The sequence below is a fragment of the Cyprinodon tularosa genome, unplaced genomic scaffold (assembly GCF_016077235.1).
Source record: "Cyprinodon tularosa strain WSP-4 unplaced genomic scaffold, ASM1607723v1 ctg382, whole genome shotgun sequence".
Lineage (NCBI taxonomy): Eukaryota > Metazoa > Chordata > Actinopteri > Cyprinodontiformes > Cyprinodontidae > Cyprinodon > Cyprinodon tularosa.
Genome location: NW_024039099.1, coordinates 104,709 through 123,682, shown reverse-complemented (window position 1 = coordinate 123,682; position 18,974 = coordinate 104,709). Strand labels below are relative to the sequence as shown.

Genomic DNA, 18,974 nt, shown 5'->3' with positions numbered 1-18,974 from the left:
GAGTACTAAAACCCTTTTCAACATGAGTCTTACAACTAAGGCTAAATACTTTAACTTAAACTTAAATACATGCTCGGATAGGCTGGTATCGGCCAGTATCGGTATCGGATCGGAAGTCCAAAAACAATATCGGTATCGGATCGGAAGTGCAAAAACCTGGATCGGGACATCTCTAAACTTAATAAAAAAGTAAAAAAGAAGAAGGGCGAAAATAAATAAAATAAAGTAAAATGATAAATAAATAAAATAAAAATAAGTAAATAAACAAAATTAAAATTAAGGGTGGGTGTAGGGTAGGGTGCATCACCTAATCTAATCTAGGAAAGGGGACTGAAGAGAATGAAAGAATCTCATGATAGGGCCCCATAAGATATAGAATTTAGCAGAATTTCAATGAGTATCTTATCTTTTCCAATTTTAGAAAAGACATGGTGTCTTTAAGCCACTAGCCGTTACAAGGTGGAACTGTTAACTTCCAATGAAAAAGAAGACGCCGTCTTGCCAGTAAAGAAGTAAATGCTAAAACATCCAACTGGTTAGAAGTAAACTGTTTGTAGTCATCTGGAAGCCCAAATATAGCAACATGGGGAGAAGGTTTGATGACTACTGAGAGTATTTTTGACATTGTATCAAAGTAGGTTAGCCAAAAACTGTGGAGTGATGGACAGGAATAAAACATATGGGTTAAATTGCAGGAAGGTGCATGACATTTGTCACAATTGTCAGAGACAAAGGGAAAGAATTTATACAGACGAGTTTTGGAGAAATGAACCCTAAAGAGAACTTTAAATTGTGTGAGAGAAAGTCTAGCACAGATTGAACTTGTGTGAATTTTCTTAAGAGCATTATTCCACCAGTCCTCTCCCAAATTTAGACCCAGTTCGAGCTCCCAAGCCGCTCACGCCCCTCTCTAACCAGCCATCTGGATCAGCTACTGGTCTACTTTCTTAGTTCTAGTGAGGATGCAGGCAGCAGCTTTCTGCTCCTCTGAAAAGTCTTCAGAGTTAGAAACACAGTCCAGTGGATCGTCTTTTAACTTTTTGGAATGACTGACCTGGATGAATAAAAAGCTTCACCAGCATTATTTGTTTCTGTTTTTTTCAGTAAAATGATTACTTATGTTTTGCATCCTTTGACCTAAAGTAGAGCAGAACAGACTGACTCTGGTTAAGTATAATATTTACATGTGTTGGGACCCTGGTTAACGTGGTTTTTGTGCAGAGGCTTTATAGAGTCATTGGTCAGCTTCCTGTTTCTCTGACAGGTCCTTATCTAAAGTCCATCCTTCTACAGGAATATTCAGCTCCTCCTCTTCTTCACATCTCTGTGTTTTTTGCTGTTTCTGTTTCCCCTCAGTGGAGCCACCGTGACTGTATCATCAGGTCCAAATTGAAGCATGTATTCCTTGGCGTTCAGTGGTCTCCCCTCGGCATCCATCAGCTTGGTGAAGATCTCCTGGTACAGCAGTCCATATCTATTCTTCACATCCTGCAGAAGGCTGAGTCTGTTCTGGTTTTCCTGGAGCAGCTGTGAATGGTGGCGTCTCAGGGCCCTCAGGTCTTCCTCTAATGTGAGCAGCACGTCTTGTTTCCTCTGTCTGCAGTTCTGAGCGGCGACCTTGTTCTTGCCGCGCCGCCGTATGTCCCTGACCAGCGTCAGCTGCTCCTTGCTGAGCGGGTAGCTGGTCAGTAGGAGGTTGAACTCGTCCACCGGCAGGTTAACGATGAGCTCATAGGAGAAAGGGATCCTGAGGGCTCGCGCTCGCTGCTCATCTCGGTTCCAGATCTTACCTCCAGGAAGCGGTCTGGAGCTGCAGGCCTGGTACGGTCTGGCTCTGCGACGCCTCCCAGCAGTTTTAGTCTGTGCTGAAAGCTTCCTGCTCCGAGCTGGAGAAGATGAGGAGGACAAAGGCGAGTTGATGAAGGTGTAATCATGGCCTACGTGTTCCAGCCAGGAAAAGCCTTGAAACAGTTTGTGGTCTGCATGATTGACAGGAATAACTCCCCCAGCAGCTCCCATCTCCTCATCTTCAAGCTCCTCCTGCTTGATGGTCACCTCCACCTCCAACTCTGATCCAGCCAAGCCTTCAGCGTCGCTGCGATCTTCCTCAGAACGTACCTGCTCCACAGCAGACGCACATGAGGAAGAGGAATAATCTGCTGAGCCTTCAGAAACAGAAGGAGAAGAAGGGCTGTGGATGGAGTCCAGACAAAGGCCGGAGTCCGAGTCTGTCTCTACTCTGCAGTCTGGGAAGATCAAACAGGAGAAGTAAAAAACAATGACTTCCCTGAATGAAGAATAAACACATTTTAACCTAAAACAAGCAGATTGAAAGTTAAAGTTCACTAAAAACCCATTTCCCACTGCGAGAAAAACCAGTTTAAAACCAGAAACAATGACCCACAGCTAGTTCATGATTGTAACTCTTGCATTGTGGCGTGGAATAATATGGCGCAGCCCACGGTTCAAACTTGAGCATAAATCGAAAATGTCTGCATCAAGCTCACTGCGACACACTGCTGCGGGGGGATTTGATTTAAGTATAACCAGGGTTGGTTATACTTATTCATTAAATCACCACGAACGTATAAGTTTTAGGTATAAATAATGACCCATTGGTTATTCCTTCCTGACCGGACTTTTCATTTAAAAGTAGGATCATAATCTTGATGAACTGAAAGAACAGCTGACATTTTGAGAGGCCTTTATCACTTAAAGGAATAGTACACCCAAAACTTGATTAGCCTTCATTTTCTACTCACCCCCATGCTGAACAACACTCTGGAGTACTTTTTTGATATCTCAAATGCATCTGGAGATCTGGGAGGCTTCTTGCTGTCTGCTGACATTCAAATAATGGAGGTCTATGGCGCCCGAGGCAGAAAGGTCCATAAAAGTCCACAAAAAACGTGTCAATATTCCTCCATACTGCTCGTCCAATGTATTCCAAGTGTCCTGGGTGGGTAGCGTCCATAATTTACTCGAAACGAAGTCATTTAGAATGTTTTTAGAGCATAAACAGTAGTGCATAGGATTTCCTGAAAGCGCGTTCACGAGTCTACGGAAACCGCGGCAGACCAAACCAGATGAAAGTGCGCATTCAGCGTCTGCTCTGCCGATAATGCAAGCGTAGAAGAAGAAATGTGCTGTTTACCTGTGCAAAGAAAGAAACAACGAAAGAAAAATGTCTGAGGACTTCAGTGTTGAGGAAGAGCATGAGTTCTTTGCCGAGCTGAATGCGCACTTTCATCTGGTTTGGTCTGCCGCGGTTTCCGTAGACTCGTGAACTCGCATGCACGCGCGTTTAGGAAATCCTATGCACTACTGTTTATGCTCTAAAAACATTCTAAATGACTTGGTTTCGAGTAAATTCTGGATGCTACCCACTCAGGACACTTGGAATACATTGGACGAGCAGTATGGAGGAATATTGACACGTTTTTTGTGGACTTTTATGGACCTTTCTGCCTCGGGCGCCATAGACCTCCATTATTTGAATGTCAGCAGACAGCAAGAAGCCTCCCAGATCTCCAGATGCATTTGAGATATCAAAAAAGTACTCCAGAGTGTTGTTCAGCATGGGGGTAAGTAGAAAATGAAGGCTAATCATGTTTTAGGTGTACTATTCCTTTAAAGACCTCCATCCATCTTCTCCTTTTTAGTTCTGTCAGGGTCACGCTGGGGCTGGTGACTATCTGCGACAGTCTATGGGTGAGAGGTGAGAAACACCCTGGACGTGTCGCCAGTCTGTTACAGGGCAACACTCATACAAAGACACTCAACCATGCACACTCACACCTAAGGGCAATTTAGAAAAGTTATGTGTTTGGACTGTGGGAGGAAGCCGGAGTACCCGGAGAGACTCCAGGCATGCACGGAGAGAACATGCACTGTGCTACAGAATGTAGAGGCATCAAAAACGCTCTAGATGTCTGAATATCCACAGTGCAGAGGTGAACAAGACGAAGCGTTTGATGGTGAAAATGCTTTCAGAGTGAACGCGACTTATTTTGGATTATCTATTTGCAGCTAAATTGCACAGAATGAATATGAATATTCAACATTTCATTGTAACAGAGGAAAATACGCTTTTGAAAGTCTTCCCTCATAGATTACCTTGGTGTGCGTCAGGTTGCCTCTGATCTTCCATCCAGTTCCAGCCTGTGGCAGAGCCCCGATGGGCTCCTTCACTCTGCAGGTAGCCTTCTGCTTTAAGTCTGGCCTCCATGTCCGGACTAAATCCTTCCCCCAGTGCTTCGTCCAAAAGGCTCATGTCTTCCAAGATGTTAAAATCCTCCAAGAAGTTGCTTATTTGACCGGAAAGACTGTCTGCTTCTATCTCATCCAAGACACTGAATGATATGTAGTCAAGCTGTTGGTTTAAATCGTTCCCCTCCGAAGCTCGGCTATAACCGTTAGTTAGATCAGAGCTAAAGGAGGGGAGAGGTGCTAACAGGTCCATGCTGAAGGCTGTAGCGTCGACGTTAGCATGTGTTCCTTTGGTAAAGTCTTCTACAGGATTCTGAGCCAGCAGGTGTGAGTAGGTTGAAGGATCAAACCAGGAGTTCCTGCTGTAGTTTCCTAAAGCGCTCAGCTCTGAACTGCTGTCATCCAGTTCATCACTGGGAGTCAGGGGAAGCAGGACTGGCTTCTGCTCCAACTGATCAGGAATCCCTAAACGGAAAAAAGAGCATTTCAGAAACAGCTGCAAAACATCTAAATCTAGATAAGTAATTTTTTCTTAAAATAAGTGCTTTTGTTCTTGAATTGAGGAGGTAAAGAGACATTTTGCCTATGGAACAAGACAATTTACACTTAAAATAAGAAAACACAATTGCATTATCTTATTTCAAGTGCATATTCTCTAATTATCTTATTTTAAGAGTAAAATTACTCATTTACCTACTAAAATTAAGGGTGGATACACTTCATTTAAGAAATTTTTACTTATTTCTAGATCATTTTTGCAGTGAGAAGGAATCTCAAGACGAAAATGAAACGATTGCTGTGCCGGTAAACCAAAATGGTCGCCCATTAAATAACAACTCGCTCCACTTTCCACCCAAAACACCTGAAGTCAGGGTCCGATCCGAGGTGAATAACTATAGATGGAGGATTCCATGTGTGCCGTCACGGACCGATCGTCTAGGAAACACGATCCGCCAATAGATATACATCCGGGCTTCTATAAATAATGTAATAATGGAAATAACTTGCATATTTCTATCCTTATCTCTCTAAAGAATGCTAAAACACATCTTAAAAAGAATGTTTTACGACTTTTGTGAGACAATTTTGATGCTTTTTATATTTTCTTCATTAAACTGCTTCTCTGACGTTTTAGGAGCCATAAATGAAAAGATGCTTTGATGTTCGTTCGTCTGAGTTTATAGCAGTTATGTTTTTTTTGTTTTTTTTGTAGGTTTGGTTGTTTCTTTGTAAGGGAATGGATGAATTAGGTTTGGGAGGAGTTTTGTAAATGGGCATATTACACCCCTTTCAGTGGTAGAGAGTGGGTGAGTGGGCTGCTGGATTTTTCGTTGACTGCAATACAAATCGCTGTAATCTACGTTTGAAAACGTATACAGTGGGGCAAAAAAGTATTTAGTCAGCCACCAATAGTGCAAGTTCTCCCACTTAAAAAAGATGAGAGAGGCCGGTAATTTTCATCATAGATATACCTCAACTATGAGAGACAAAATGAGAAAAAAAATCCAGAAAATCACATTGTCTGATTTTTAAAGAATTTATTTGCAAAATATGGTGGAAAATAAGTATTTGGTCAATAACAAAAGTTCATCTCAATACTTTGTTATATACCCTTTGTTGGCAATGTCAGAGATCAAACGTTTTCTATAAGTCTTCACAAGGTTTTCACACACTGTTGCTGGTATTTTGGCCCATTCCTCCATGCAGATCTCCTCTAGAGCAGTGATGTTCTGGGGCTGTCGCTGGGCAACACGGACTTTCAACTCCCTCCAAAGATTTTTTATGGGGTTGAGATCTGAAGACTGGCTAGGCCACTCCAGGACCTTGAAATGCTTCTTACGAAGCCACTCCTTCGTTACCCGGGCGGTGTGTTTGGGATCATTGTCATGCTGAAAGACCCAGCCACGTTTCATCTTCAATGCCCTTGCTGATGGAAGGAGGTTTTCACTCAAAATTTGACGATACATGGCCCCATTCATTCTTTCCTTCACACAGATCAGTCGTCCTGGTCCCTTAGCAGAAAAACAGCCCCAAAGCATGATGTTTCCACCCCCATGCTTCACTGTAGGTATGGTGTTCTTTGGATGCAACTCAGCATTCTCTCTCCTCCAAACACGACGAGTAGAGTTTTTACCAAAAAGTTCTATTTTGGTTTGATCTGACCATATGATATTCTCCCAGTCATCGTCTGGATCATCCAAATGCTCTCTAGCAAACTTGAGACGGGCCTTGACATGTACTGGCTTAAGCAGGGGGACACGTCTGGCACTGCAGGATTTGAGTCCCTGGCGGCGTAGTGTGTTACTGATGGTAGCCTTTGTTACTTTGGTCCCAGCTCTCTGCAGGTCATTCACTATGTCCCCCCGTGTGGTTCTGGGATTTTTACTCACCGTTCTTGTGATCATTTTGACCCCACAGGGTGAGATCTTGCGTGGAGCCCCAGATCGAGGAAGATTATCAGTGGTCTCGTATGTTTTCCATTTTCTAATAATTGATCCCACAGTTGATTTCTTCACACAAAGCTGTTTACCTATTGCAGATTCAGACTTCCCAGCCTGGTGCAGGTCTATCATTTTGTTTTGGGTGTCCTTCGACAGCTTTCTAGTTTTGGCCATGGTGGAGTTTAGAGTGTGACTGTTTGAGGTTGTGGACAGGTGTCTTTTATACTGATAACGGGTTCAAACAGGTGCCATTAATGAAGGTAACGAGTGGAGGACAGAGGAGCCTCTTACAGAAGAAGTTACAGGTCTGTGAGAGCCAGAAATCTTGCTTGTTTGTAACTGACCAAATACATATTTTCCACCATATTTTGCAAATAAATTCTTTAAAAATCAGACAATGTGATTTTCTGGATTTTTTTTTCTCATTTTGTCTCTCATAGTTGAGGTATATCTATGATGAAAATTACTGGCCTCTCTCATCTTTTTGAGTGGGAGAACTTGCACTATTGGTGGCTGACAGCACCATATTCACCCCGCGAGTTCGCTTCATTCATTCTGGTCGGTGTCTACATCGCGCCGCATGCAAACGTGCAGGACGCACAGCTCACGCTCGCTGATCAGATACTGAGTGTGGAGCGGAGCAACCCGGACTCCTTAGTTATTGTCCTTGGTGACTTTAATAAAGGTAACCTCAGTCATGATCTTCCTAAATACAGACAGTTTATTAAATGCCCGACCAGAGCGGATAACATTCTGGATCACTGTTACACCACCATCAGGGATGCTTATCACGCTGTCCCCCGTGCTGCACTGGGCCAATCCGACCACGTCATGGTCCACCTGATTCCTGCTTACAGACAGAAACTAAAGCTCTGCAAACCTGTGGTGAGGAAATCAAAGAATTGGACCAGTGAGGCTGTGGAGGATCTTCAGGCGTGTTTGGGTTCTACTGACTGGGACGTCTTCAGGGCTGCTACCAACAGTCTGGATGAGTTCACAGAGGCTGTGACATCATACATCAGCTTCTGTGAGGACTGCTGTATTCCAACACGAACCAGGGTGAATTACAATAATGACAAACCCTGGTTCACTGGCAAACTCAGAAGACTTAGGTTGGACAAGGAAGAGGCCGTCAGGAGCGGAGATAAATGCAGATTCAAAGATGCAAAATACAAGTTTAGCAAGGCGGTGAAAGAGGGTAAACGACTGTACTCTGAGAAGCTGCAAAACCATTTTTCTGCCAGCGACTCTGCCTCTGTCTGGAAAGGGCTTAGGCAGATAAACTACAAGCCCAAAGCCCCCCACTCCATGAACGACCGACAGTTAGCCAACGACCTGAACAACTTCTACTGTCGTTTCGACAGACAAAGGGACAGTCATGCATCCACCCCCCACAACACCACCCAACAGATCACCTCCACCTCCTCCTCCTCAGTGACAACTCTTTCCATAAAAGAGAGAGATGTAAACAAAATCTTCAAAAAACAGAACCCCCGGAAAGCTGCTGGACCAGATTCTGTCACTCCATCCACTTTGAAGCTCTGTGCTGACCAGCTGTCTCCAGTGTTCACAGACATTTTTAACACCTCACTGGCGACATGTCACGTGCCAGCCTGCTTTAAATCCTCCACCATCATCCCTGTCCCCAAGAAGCCAAGGACCACAGGACTTAATGACTTTAGACCCGTCGCCCTGACCTCTGTGGTCATGAAGTCCTTCGAGCGTCTTGTGCTGTCACACCTGAAAGAAATCACTGACCTCCTCCTGGACCCCTTTCAGTTTGCCTACAGAACCAACAGGTCTGTAGATGACGCTGTCAACCTGGCCCTTCACCACATTCTCCAGCACCTGGACTCCGCAGGAACCTACGCCAGGATCCTGTTTGTGGACTTCAGCTCGGCCTTCAACACAATCATCCCAGCTCTTTTCCAGGAGAAGCTCTCCCAGCTGAATGTGCCTGACTCCACCTGCAGGTGGATCACAGACTTCCGGTCGGACAGGAAGCAGCACGTAAAGCTGGGAACACAGTTCTCTGACTCACAGCTCATCAGCACTGGTTCCCCCCAGGGCTGTGTTCTTTCTCCTCTGCTCTTCTCCCTGTACACCAACAGCTGCACCTCCAGTCATCAGTCTGTCAAGCTCCTGAAGTTCGCAGACGACACCACTCTCATCGGACTGATCTCCGATGGTGACGAGTCCGCCTACAGGTGGGAGGCTGACCATCTGGTGACCTGGTGCAGGGAGAACAACCTGGAGCTCAACGCTCTAAAAACCGTGGAGTTGGTTGTGGACTTCAGAAAGAGCACAGCCCCAGCTACCCCCATCACCCTCTGGGACTCCACCATTGGCACTGTGGAGTCTTTCCGCTTCCTGGGAACTATCATCTCCCAGGACCTAAAGTGGGAGCTGAACATCGACTCCCTCACCAAGAAAGCCCAGCAGAGGATGTACTTCCTGCGGCAGCTGAAGAAATTCAACCTGCCCAGGACAATGATGGTGCAGTTCTACTCCTCCATCATTGAGTCCATCCTCACTTCCTCCATCACCATCTGGTACGCTGGTGCCACCGCTAAGGACAAGAGCAGACTGCAGCGTGTCATCCGGTCTGCAGAGAAGGTGATTGGCTGCAACCTCCCATCTCTCCAGGAGCTGCACGCCTCCAGGACTCTGAGGCGTGCAGGGAAGATTGTGGCTGATCCCTCGCACCCCAGTCACAAACTATTTCAGTCACTACCCTCTGGCAGGAGGCTGCGCTCCATCAGGACCAGAACCTCCCGTCACAAAAACAGTTTTTTCCCATCTGCTATCGGCCTTATCAACAAGGCCAAGACCCGCCCGTGACACTGAACAATGTTTCTCTCCCCCATTCAGGATTTCTGCGTTACATTAACGCACAGTCTACTGCTTCTATATAGCCTCTGTGTATATATACATATAATATATATATATATATATATAAATATATATATATATATATATATATATATATATATATATATATATATATATATATATATATATATATTCTATCTTATTTTGTTATTTTGTTTTGTTTTGTTTTTTTTTGTCTGCACCAACAACACCAAGTCAAATTGGCAATAAACTTGATTCTGATTCTGATTCTGACTAAATACTTTTTTGCCCCACTGTATTTTGGAGATGTTGTTTATACCTATGATCTGAATAAAGTTCATATCAGCACCATATTGATCTCAGTGGATTCCTTTTTTGAAAGATTGCATCAGACAAGGAAAGGTCCGACCTCAGACTCTCAGCAGCTTTTTTTGTTTCCTGAAGTTGCTGCAATAGACGTCATCATGGGACATCCTCAGAGCAGTCCGACTAAAATATGATTAAAACATGTTTATCTGCATTTCAGCTGTTTCTTTCTTTAGATTACACACTATTTAGCATAATGTCAACATGAAAGGAATCCATAAAACTCCAAAAGGCTAGATTTATGCTAGCTCCGGGAAGTAGCGTAGATCGGTGCAGATTGGGAACAGACGAGTTATAAAACAGGATTTAAATGCTTTTATTTTCTCAGGAAATAAATTATAAACCTTTAACACTTTATATTTAGTAGGCTTACTATTTTTGGGGAGGAAAAAACATAATTTAAATCTATTTAACAAAATAAAATTGAGGGCGACCTCGATGTATATGTAGATGCATGAGCTGATGGCGCATTCGCAGGACGGATCGGGTAGTGACTGCGTCTAAGAAGGTCAAAGGTCAAAATGGGTCAGTTAGTGATGTAACTCACCGTTCAGCAAGACTGCAGACCCTGTAAGAGGGTCCATCTGATGCCCCACTGGTCCAGCCCTGCCAGAGGGCGGAGCATCAGGTCCATCAGGGGTGTGGTTTAAAGCCGTCATCATTTCAACACCTATGTTCTGCAAATGAAAGTCTAAGTTTTCATCGGACGTTTTTCATGCATCGAACATTTTATCTTATCTTTTATCAAAAATATTCCCTCACCTGAGGCTCCAGGATGTCCATTAGATCCCGCCACTGGGTTTCCAGGTCCGCACCCAGAACCAGTGGCTGATTTTCAGGGAGGGCGCTGGGGGGCGTGGACTCAGTGCCAGAGGATTGTTGTTCCCCTTCATCACTTATCTCAACACCATTTATCTAGAGGTCAGGAGAGGAGTGAAAATAAGGGAATTATTTGAGGGGTGGGATTCCCTCCACTTCAGGGGTGGGGCCTTTACTGAGTGGTTAAAGCAAAGATGCATTTCTGTTGGTCTATTTTTGGGAAAAGTTTGATCGTTTTTACTGGTATGTCTGTTTAAAAGTTGGGGAAATGATTTAAATCATCATATAAAAGCACAAACTAAAGAAAAGTAATGATATCAAATATGAAATTCTTACTCTACCACATAGAATTTCCATAAAGGATATATGTTTTCCAGACTATCATGCAATCCAGGGGAGCCACACTAGTAGATTATATATCTAAAAAGTGCTGCAATAAAAAAAAAAAAAACAAGATAAACAAACAGTTGCCTTTTGTATCTATGCTTCTTTTTCTATGTCTGCTTCTGTCTCCTTGAACCCCAGTGGGCCTCAGCAGATGGCCGCTCACACTGAGCCTGGTTCTGCTGGAGGTTTCTTCCTGTTCAAAGGGAGTTTTTCCTCTCCACTGTCGCTACAAGCATGCTTAGTGTGAGGGATTGCTGAAGAGTCAATGAGTCGATGCAATCAGCTGGTTTTCCTTAGATAACTTTTAAGCAATCTGACTGGATGATCTGTTGAACTATAAAGTGTCTTGAGATGAGGTGTGTTGTGAATTGGCGCTATAGAAATAAACTGAACTGAATTAAATCAGAGCAGCATAGGAACTAAATGCTGCTTCTCCATTTTTGGTTCTAGTTCTGGGTGTTCGGAGTAGCCTGGAATTAGAAGACCTGAGTAGTCTGGGCGGTTGATCCACTGACAATAGATCTGTTATGGATTGAGGTGCTGATCTATTCAATGATTTCTAGACTAACCGAAGCATTTTAAAGTCTATTCTCTGAGCTACAGGGAGTCAGTGAAGGAGAACCGGGGTGATGTGCTCTACTTTCTTAGTTCTAGTGAGAACAAGGGCAGCAGCGTTTAGTTCCACGACAGCAAAGCACACAGACGTCTGATGTGATCCTAGAAGACATCAGAGTTTTACTTCATGTTTATAACTTCTGTTATCAGCTGATGTTGTTGGGGGGACTTGAAAGGCAATCTTACATTTTAAATTACAATTTCGGTTTTATTCGACACATCAAAAAATGGAAGTTTAATAATAACTTCCTGATTGAGTGGTTCTGGAAATCAGTGTGTTAAAATTAAAACCTTACATTTAAAAACCTCAATGGTTTGGCTCCTTTAATGGAAAACAGCCAAATCCTTAAAGGACAGATCAGCTGACGCTGTGTGGCCTGTTTACATATGGAGGGTCTGGGCTGTTCGGGGATTATTTGGGGAAGGAATAAACAAGCTGGATTGCAAAATCCCAACATATAAAAATGAGTCAGGGATCAAGTTTCAAAACAACACGGCCAGTCACAAGGTTGGCAGGACACTGATGCAGAAAGTTCTGTGCGACTGTATGGCTGTTGGTTTCTGTGCCTGATATTTGATATGTGTGTATAGCTGTTTGCGTGTGTGTGGGGGGCGGTTAAAGACGCCGATCTACAGACGCTCATGAAAAGAAGCTGCCGGTTTCAAGCTGTCTGTGCTGTAGCTGCTGGCAGGGAACAGCGGCTACAGCACTGATGCAAACAAGACACTATTCGTGACTTAAAAAAACAATGTACTTCCTTTACAGATTTATGCTTTGCTTTGTTTTCACATAGAAATGTTTTAGGTCAAATACATTCTGGTAATTAATTTATTAGTATGTAATCAGGCCCAAGTCTGAGGAGTTAAATTTAACCCAAAAATATAATTATTTACTGAATTTATTGATGGATGGATGGACAGACGGATGGATGGATTTTAGTTTTAGCATTAAAATATGAAGTTTATTTAGTTCCATAATTGTTAAAATACTTGAAAATTTTTTTTATGGAAATTTAAAAATTAGCTTTTCAGTTTTTATTTTTCAAATCATTACATTTTCTAAAATCTTTTTCTGTTGTCATCCACTGATGTGTTTGAAGTTCAGTCAACAGGAGCCTGAGGTTTTAGTTGGTTTAACATTAAATTCCTTACTTATTGCTCATTTAAACATTAAAGGGTCAGTTAAAGAATACATTAATCATTTAATGTGAAAATATTTGAATGTTTTTTTGTTTCTACTTATTATTTAGCTTTTATGAGATGTTTCCTTTCTGCTGTGTTACAAACTGACTCCATTACTTAATTTTTCTGGTGACGTCATTTTTAGAAGACTGAGCTCTGCTGTTGACTCATCAGCCTGTGACTCAGTGCGTCACCAAAGCACCACCTTAGTTTAAACCCCAGGTTATGAAGCTGTCCTGCTAATATGGCCGCTGCTGCACATCTTCAGCAGATGAATGCAGAGCTGTCCAAAGCAGAGCTATTTAGTTTATTATCATTTATCCATGTCAGTAATAAAATATGTAGCACTGTTGTCAAAAACTTGCTTTTAAACAGTTCATTAGCCTAAATAGACTTCCTCAGGTTGAACTATGCGATGGTGATGCTGCTATAGGCTTAGACTGCTGGAGGACATAGGGACCCCTTTTTCATCATTCTGCTTCATTCTATCTCTATTCTCCCACTCTGCAGAATCTGTTAGTTCAATCTCTAACGTTCTGCTCTCTCTGCTTTTTCTCATAGTAGCTTCATCTGGTCTGTTCCTGTTTGGCTGTGACTCCATCCTGGAGAGAAATATCAGCTGTGCTGCTGCCATCAACACCTTTGATTCTAGATGTTGGAGCTTGGCCTGTTTTCCAGTTTAGTCCTGTTTCTCTGACTGTGACTAACTGGATGTGCTCTCTTCATCCTCTGACATGGGAGCTGGCTCGGAGCTCGTCTGCCTGGCTGTGTGTTTCCTGGACGGGGCCGCAGGTGGAGCTGGTTGACAGTTGCCTTTTGTATCTATGCTTCTTTTTCTATGTCTGCTTCTGTCTCCTTGAACCCCAGTGGGCCTCAGCAGATGGCCGCTCACACTGAGCCTGGTTCTGCTGGAGGTTTCTTCCTGTTCAAAGGGAGTTTTTCCTCTCCACTGTCGCTACAAGCATGCTTAGTGTGAGGGATTGCTGAAGAGTCAATGAGTCAATGAAATCAACTGGTTTTCCTTAGATAGAAAACTTTGAATCAATTTGACTGGATGATCTGGTTAAATTAAAAAGTGTCTTGAGCTGACGTGTTGTAAATTGCCGCTATATAAATAAACTGAATTGAATTGAAATAGTGAAATGATGCTGCGTGTTCAATTAAAATAACTCTCACCCTTGACCTGCTCAGTAGTTAGCACATGCTAAGCCTCGCTATGTTCAAAGAATTGGTCATATGGACTGACAGATCAAAATTTTTTTTTATTATTTTTCAAAATCTTCATTGTTTTTAGCCATTTTTATTTGATTTTGGATGTTTGTAAAAGGTGAAAAGAAAAAGATTTATAAAACGACTATACCTGTTTTAATGACTAAATAATTCAGACACATACAAACATACATCTCTGAATAGAAAAGTCATTTCAGAAAAAAAGTTTTACAGTAAATATCTGAGAAAGGAAGATAATGAAGTATACGGCTCCATCCCAAAAGAAAAATGAGAATAACCAAGAATATCATTACCAAAATATACATATGCTTAACTGTTAATCATTCATTATATTACATTTAAATCGACTGGCCTCATAAGCATTTTATGAGATTTATATTATTTTCCTTTTCTTAGTTTATATAAATTACATTATTTTAAGACCAGAGAGTATTCCCAATATGAATGTATAATGCACCTTTGATGATGTCACATTGTTGTCAATCTGCCTCAAACAAGTAAAGCTTGAAAAATTGGTGCTTAAAGGAGTTTATTGGTGTAAAAGGTTTTCTATATAACTACTATAAATAAATTCTGTTTGTAATTTTTTTATTATGTAACATTTTGCTTTATTGTGGGATATTTAAATACTCTCTTTTCAAGTCATAAGTCATCTAAACAATGTTTTACTTTGATATATGCAGCCAGAATTATATGAAACAATTTACATAAACTGATTTCTATGAACTATTATTTTTCGCATTATTTAAAAAAAAGGCAGATTTGTTCGTAAACTCTATAAAGAAATCACCATAGAAATGATAATTTCATTGTTTAAAACTACATAAATCAATCCTAGGAACATTTTTTATGTATTTTTTCTTAACATTTTCAGCCCTTAAATATTTTTTATTCAAAGGGACACTGCGTTTCATGGTCTAAAAAAAAAGAACAAAATATTTTATTTTAATGCTGAATTATTATAATCTGATCATTAGATCTTTACAGGTAATGGAAGGAAAAATGGATGGCATTTCTTTTGTGTAAAATCCTTTACCTAATTAATTGATCATTAAAATCAAGCCGTACAATAGTCTAAATTAAACATGACGAGGTTCTTAGATTTACCTTTTATTTATTTTTTTTCAAGCAGAATAAAAATGGTGAAAAGTTTAATCCAAATATAACAAATATACTATTTCATATTATAAATTAATCTTTTCACACCACAGCTTAATATTAGTACTCTAAACATCTTTGTGATTTTAAACTAAACTAACTGGACTGGGTCAAACCACTCATTTAAAAAAGGCTGTACGGGTTTATATTCTATGGAGGAAAGGGATTCTACTCCATATTCAGAGACAATTGACGCTTTTCACTTGTCAAATGTTTTTTCTGTAAATAAACATGCCATATGAACATAGTGTAAATTGATTTAAAGTACCTCTTGCTCCATAGCTGGCTCCCTTTGGTCTATCTCTGTGTCACCGTGGGCTCTGTCCATCAGGGGGGGTTGGTCAGGAAATCCCTGAAGCAGAGGAGCTGATTCCCGTTGGACCAGCCATGTCTCCAGCTCTGCCTGAGGAACCTGTGAATGAAGGCAGCTTCTTTCAAAAACAGACAATATGAACTTTGAATTGTATATAGTTTTACTGTCTGGCTGAGATTTATGATCTTAACAGATTTTAAAATATTTATAGCTTCGAGAGGCGCTGCTATAGGCTTAGACTGCTGGAGGACATAGGGACCCCTTTTTCATCATTCTGCTTCATTCTATCTCTATTCTCCCACTCTGCAGAATCTGTTAGTTCAATCTCTAACGTTCTGCTCTCTCTGCTTTTTCTCATAGTAGCTTCTGAACCGGACAGTGTCGTTCATTAATAAAAACACACACCTTTTCCTTTTTGCTATATGTAGTGAGGACCATGTTTTCATTTACATTCGTTTTCAGTTGCTTCCAACACTTTCTTTGCCCTGAAAATAACTGAACCATTTCCAGTGTATAAACAACCCTAATATAACCAAAACTTAATTCATACTTTAGTCCTAAACTAACCATTGGCAAAACAGAAAGGAGGACCAGCAAAATGTTCACACTTTAAAAATTACTTTGATAGTGAAATTGTGAAATGGTCCTCACTCTGATGCCAAAACAGGAGCGCACAGACATATTAGGACTTTCTCTTAATTCCTAACCCCGAAATTTTCCACAAACATTTCCTTTTCTAACTCCAACCATTTCCAGTATATTCCCAACCTATATTTAATCGACTTTATTAGAGACCTGCTTTAGGATGTAAATGGGGGTCCGCCACACAGTATCCTGTGGAACCAACTACCAGTTTTAGTCCGTGAGGCAGACCCCCTGTCTACTTTTAAGGCTAGGCTTAAAACTTTCCTTTTTGATAAAGCTTCTAGTTAGAGTGGCTCAGGTTATCCTGAGCTATCTCTATAGTTGTGCTGCTATAGGCTTAGACTGCTGGAGGACATAGGGACCCCTTTTTCATCATTCTGCTTCATTCTATCTCTATTCTCCCACTCTGCAGAATCTGTTAGTTCAATCTCTAACGTTCTGCTCTCTCTGCTTTTTCTCATAGTAGCTTCTTCTGGTCTGTTCCTGTTTGGCTGTGACTCCATCGTGGAGAGAAATATCAGCTGTGCTGCTGCCATCAGCACCTTTGTTTCTAGATGTTGGAGCTTGGCCTGTTTTCCAGTGTAGTCCTGTTTCTCTCTTAGAGATAGTTATGGGCTCAGCTTGTGATAAACTGTATCTGCTCTGTTTTTTATCCTTTTTCATATGAAAACTGTCTCAGAGCTCATCTGCTTAAATGTTTCTATCCTAAACTTAGGGACCTATGGAGCTACTTTATGGTTACCCATGAACTGAGCTGTCAGTTTAGGTGAATAGAGTTGTTCTCCCAGTCCATACTGGTTTTAAACTAACTTCACTGTAAACACTGAACCCGGTCTTTCAGTTTTTGCATGAGCCTAAGTGAGTCCTGGATTAACCAAAAGTGAGACTACAATCAATGGGAACCAGACCTTTGCTCAGTTTTCTGAAAACATTTTGACATTTATTTTCAACAATCCGTCTGAGTCTGACTCCGACCCCGTTGAGGATTGACCTCCAGGATTTCAAAAAAATAACCGCTCCTGCTGCATGTTACTCCATTTCTGTACTGGGAAACCAATCAATGCAATGAGATCATTCACTTCTGTCACATATGAAGTCAGAATTTCGCCAAAACCTTGTTGATGAAAGTTTGATTTAATTCAAAAGCCCAAAATTATTCTCTTGATTCAGTCATTAAAAGCTTCATATTAATATGCCATTAATGCCAATAATAAGAGGAGGTTAAGTTCTGAATGGTATGAGGTTTATATATGAAGGAGTTTTACAACCTCTGAAATGTTGAATGAAAAATTGAGTTTTATTTCCTCTAAAACCATAATAGAAGATGATATGGGTCCGGTAAAGGAACCCTGTTCCAGTAAAACTCACATCACCCGGTTTCTAAAGGTTCAATTAATCCTCAGGACCTTTGGATGCAGGGGGCGCTCCTAAAGACCTTCTATGACTGCTGTGGCATCAGCCATCTTCTATGAAGTGTCTGTTGGAGCAGTGGCTTATCTGTAGCTGAGATAAAGCAGCTGGATCAGCTGATCAGGAAGTCCAGCTCTGTGATTGGATGGCCTGTGCAGGAGGTGGGAAACAGTCGGATCCTAACTGAATAACATCTCTGTTGGATAATGTCTCCCCGCATGCATGAAGCTGGTGCTGAACTGGACAGCTCCTTCAGTGACAGACTGCTGCACCTTAAATGCACCAGGGAGCGTTATCACAGATCCTTCCTCCCAGCAGCTGGAAGACTCTAGAACCACCACTGTTCCCAACAACCTCAACCAGTTCTTCCATTCATGATGATTTTGAACAGTTTCTACCTTAGTCAGTTAAATAACATGCTGCTGTCATTTTGCACATCTCTGATGTTGCTGCTATTTTCAAATATACAGAGCATTTATATTTTAAAAACACTGTACAGTACTTATTTGTTTATTTTCTCAACTGTTACTTATTCTGTTATTTTTATACATTTTCTAAGGTCCACATTTGTGTGACCAGATCTGCTATAAGTTTTTGCTGCTATAACGCCACAATTTTCCCATTGCGGGACAATAAAAGGGATTTTTTATTTCCATTTTGTTTAATCAAAAACGTATCTGAAAGCTTTGGGGTCAGTTTTCCTACCTGTATCCTGTCCAGAGAGTGAACCCAGCCTAACAGGCGGCGTGCCGTAAAAAAACGCTCCAGATCCACATTCTTGGGATGCAGAGTGTTCTGGTTGTGGGACGGGGTTTGGGTCGGTGCAGAGTTCTGACCCAGAATCATATCACACCAGGAACGAGGCAGGAAAGGCTCCAGCCCCACGTCCACTCTGATTCCACAAAGACTTAACAGGATGGTCATCTGAATCAGCTCCTCTGGGAAGTATTTCTTTAGGGGCAACATAGTTTGGATTGTTCTCTACAAACCAAAGGTTTGTAAAGGTTGTTCCACACAGATGTTTCTCCTTTTGGATGATGGTTGGAGTCCTTCCAAGTCCTGGTAGGTGCTCTGTTAAAAGATTTCTGTGTGGATCGATTAAAATCATTTGCAAAGTGTCATTTTTGCTTGATGAGAGGGATCAACAGTCATTTTTCATGAAGCGTTATGGCAGGTTATCAGGAAGGTCTTCGAAGTGAAGCGATTTATTTGTCGACAACATGCTGAGAAATAACAAAAAAGAAAGAAAATGTTAATTAATTTCTACTTGAAAGAGATTCGTTTCTCTGAAAAACAAAAGGAAAAACCCCGACCGAATGACCAAAGGTGTGTCTTTCAATGGTTTA

At 41.5% G+C, this 18,974-nt stretch overlaps 1 protein-coding gene across 1 annotated transcript; it reads right to left on the bottom strand.

Annotated features, from left to right (window-relative positions):
- Positions 1-213: 213 nt before the first annotated feature.
- Positions 214-18,629, bottom strand: LOC119791166 (endoplasmic reticulum membrane sensor NFE2L1-like). Its single transcript, XM_038297097.1, has 6 exons — positions 18,334-18,629; positions 15,529-15,672; positions 10,632-10,784; positions 10,417-10,546; positions 4,117-4,674; positions 214-2,246 (listed from the first exon to the last, which is right to left on the bottom strand). Exons 1-6 carry the CDS (start codon positions 18,592-18,594, stop codon positions 1,300-1,302), a joined length of 2,193 nt encoding a protein of 730 aa, XP_038153025.1. The 5' UTR covers positions 18,595-18,629; the 3' UTR covers positions 214-1,299.
- Between the last annotated feature and the right edge of the window lie 345 nt (positions 18,630-18,974).

Excerpts from the sequence above, each read along its gene's own strand:
- LOC119791166 (XM_038297097.1), bottom strand. The coding sequence starts at position 18,594 with ATGTTGCCCCTAAAGAAATACTTCCCAGAGGAGCTGATTCAGATGACC. Across the intron at positions 4,675-10,416 it reads GTCTGCAGTCTTGCTGAACG|GGATTCCTGATCAGTTGGAG; the intron begins GTGAGTTACATC and ends TTTTCCGTTTAG. Across the intron at positions 2,247-4,116 it reads GCAACCTGACGCACACCAAG|ACTGCAGAGTAGAGACAGAC; the intron begins GTAATCTATGAG and ends TGATCTTCCCAG.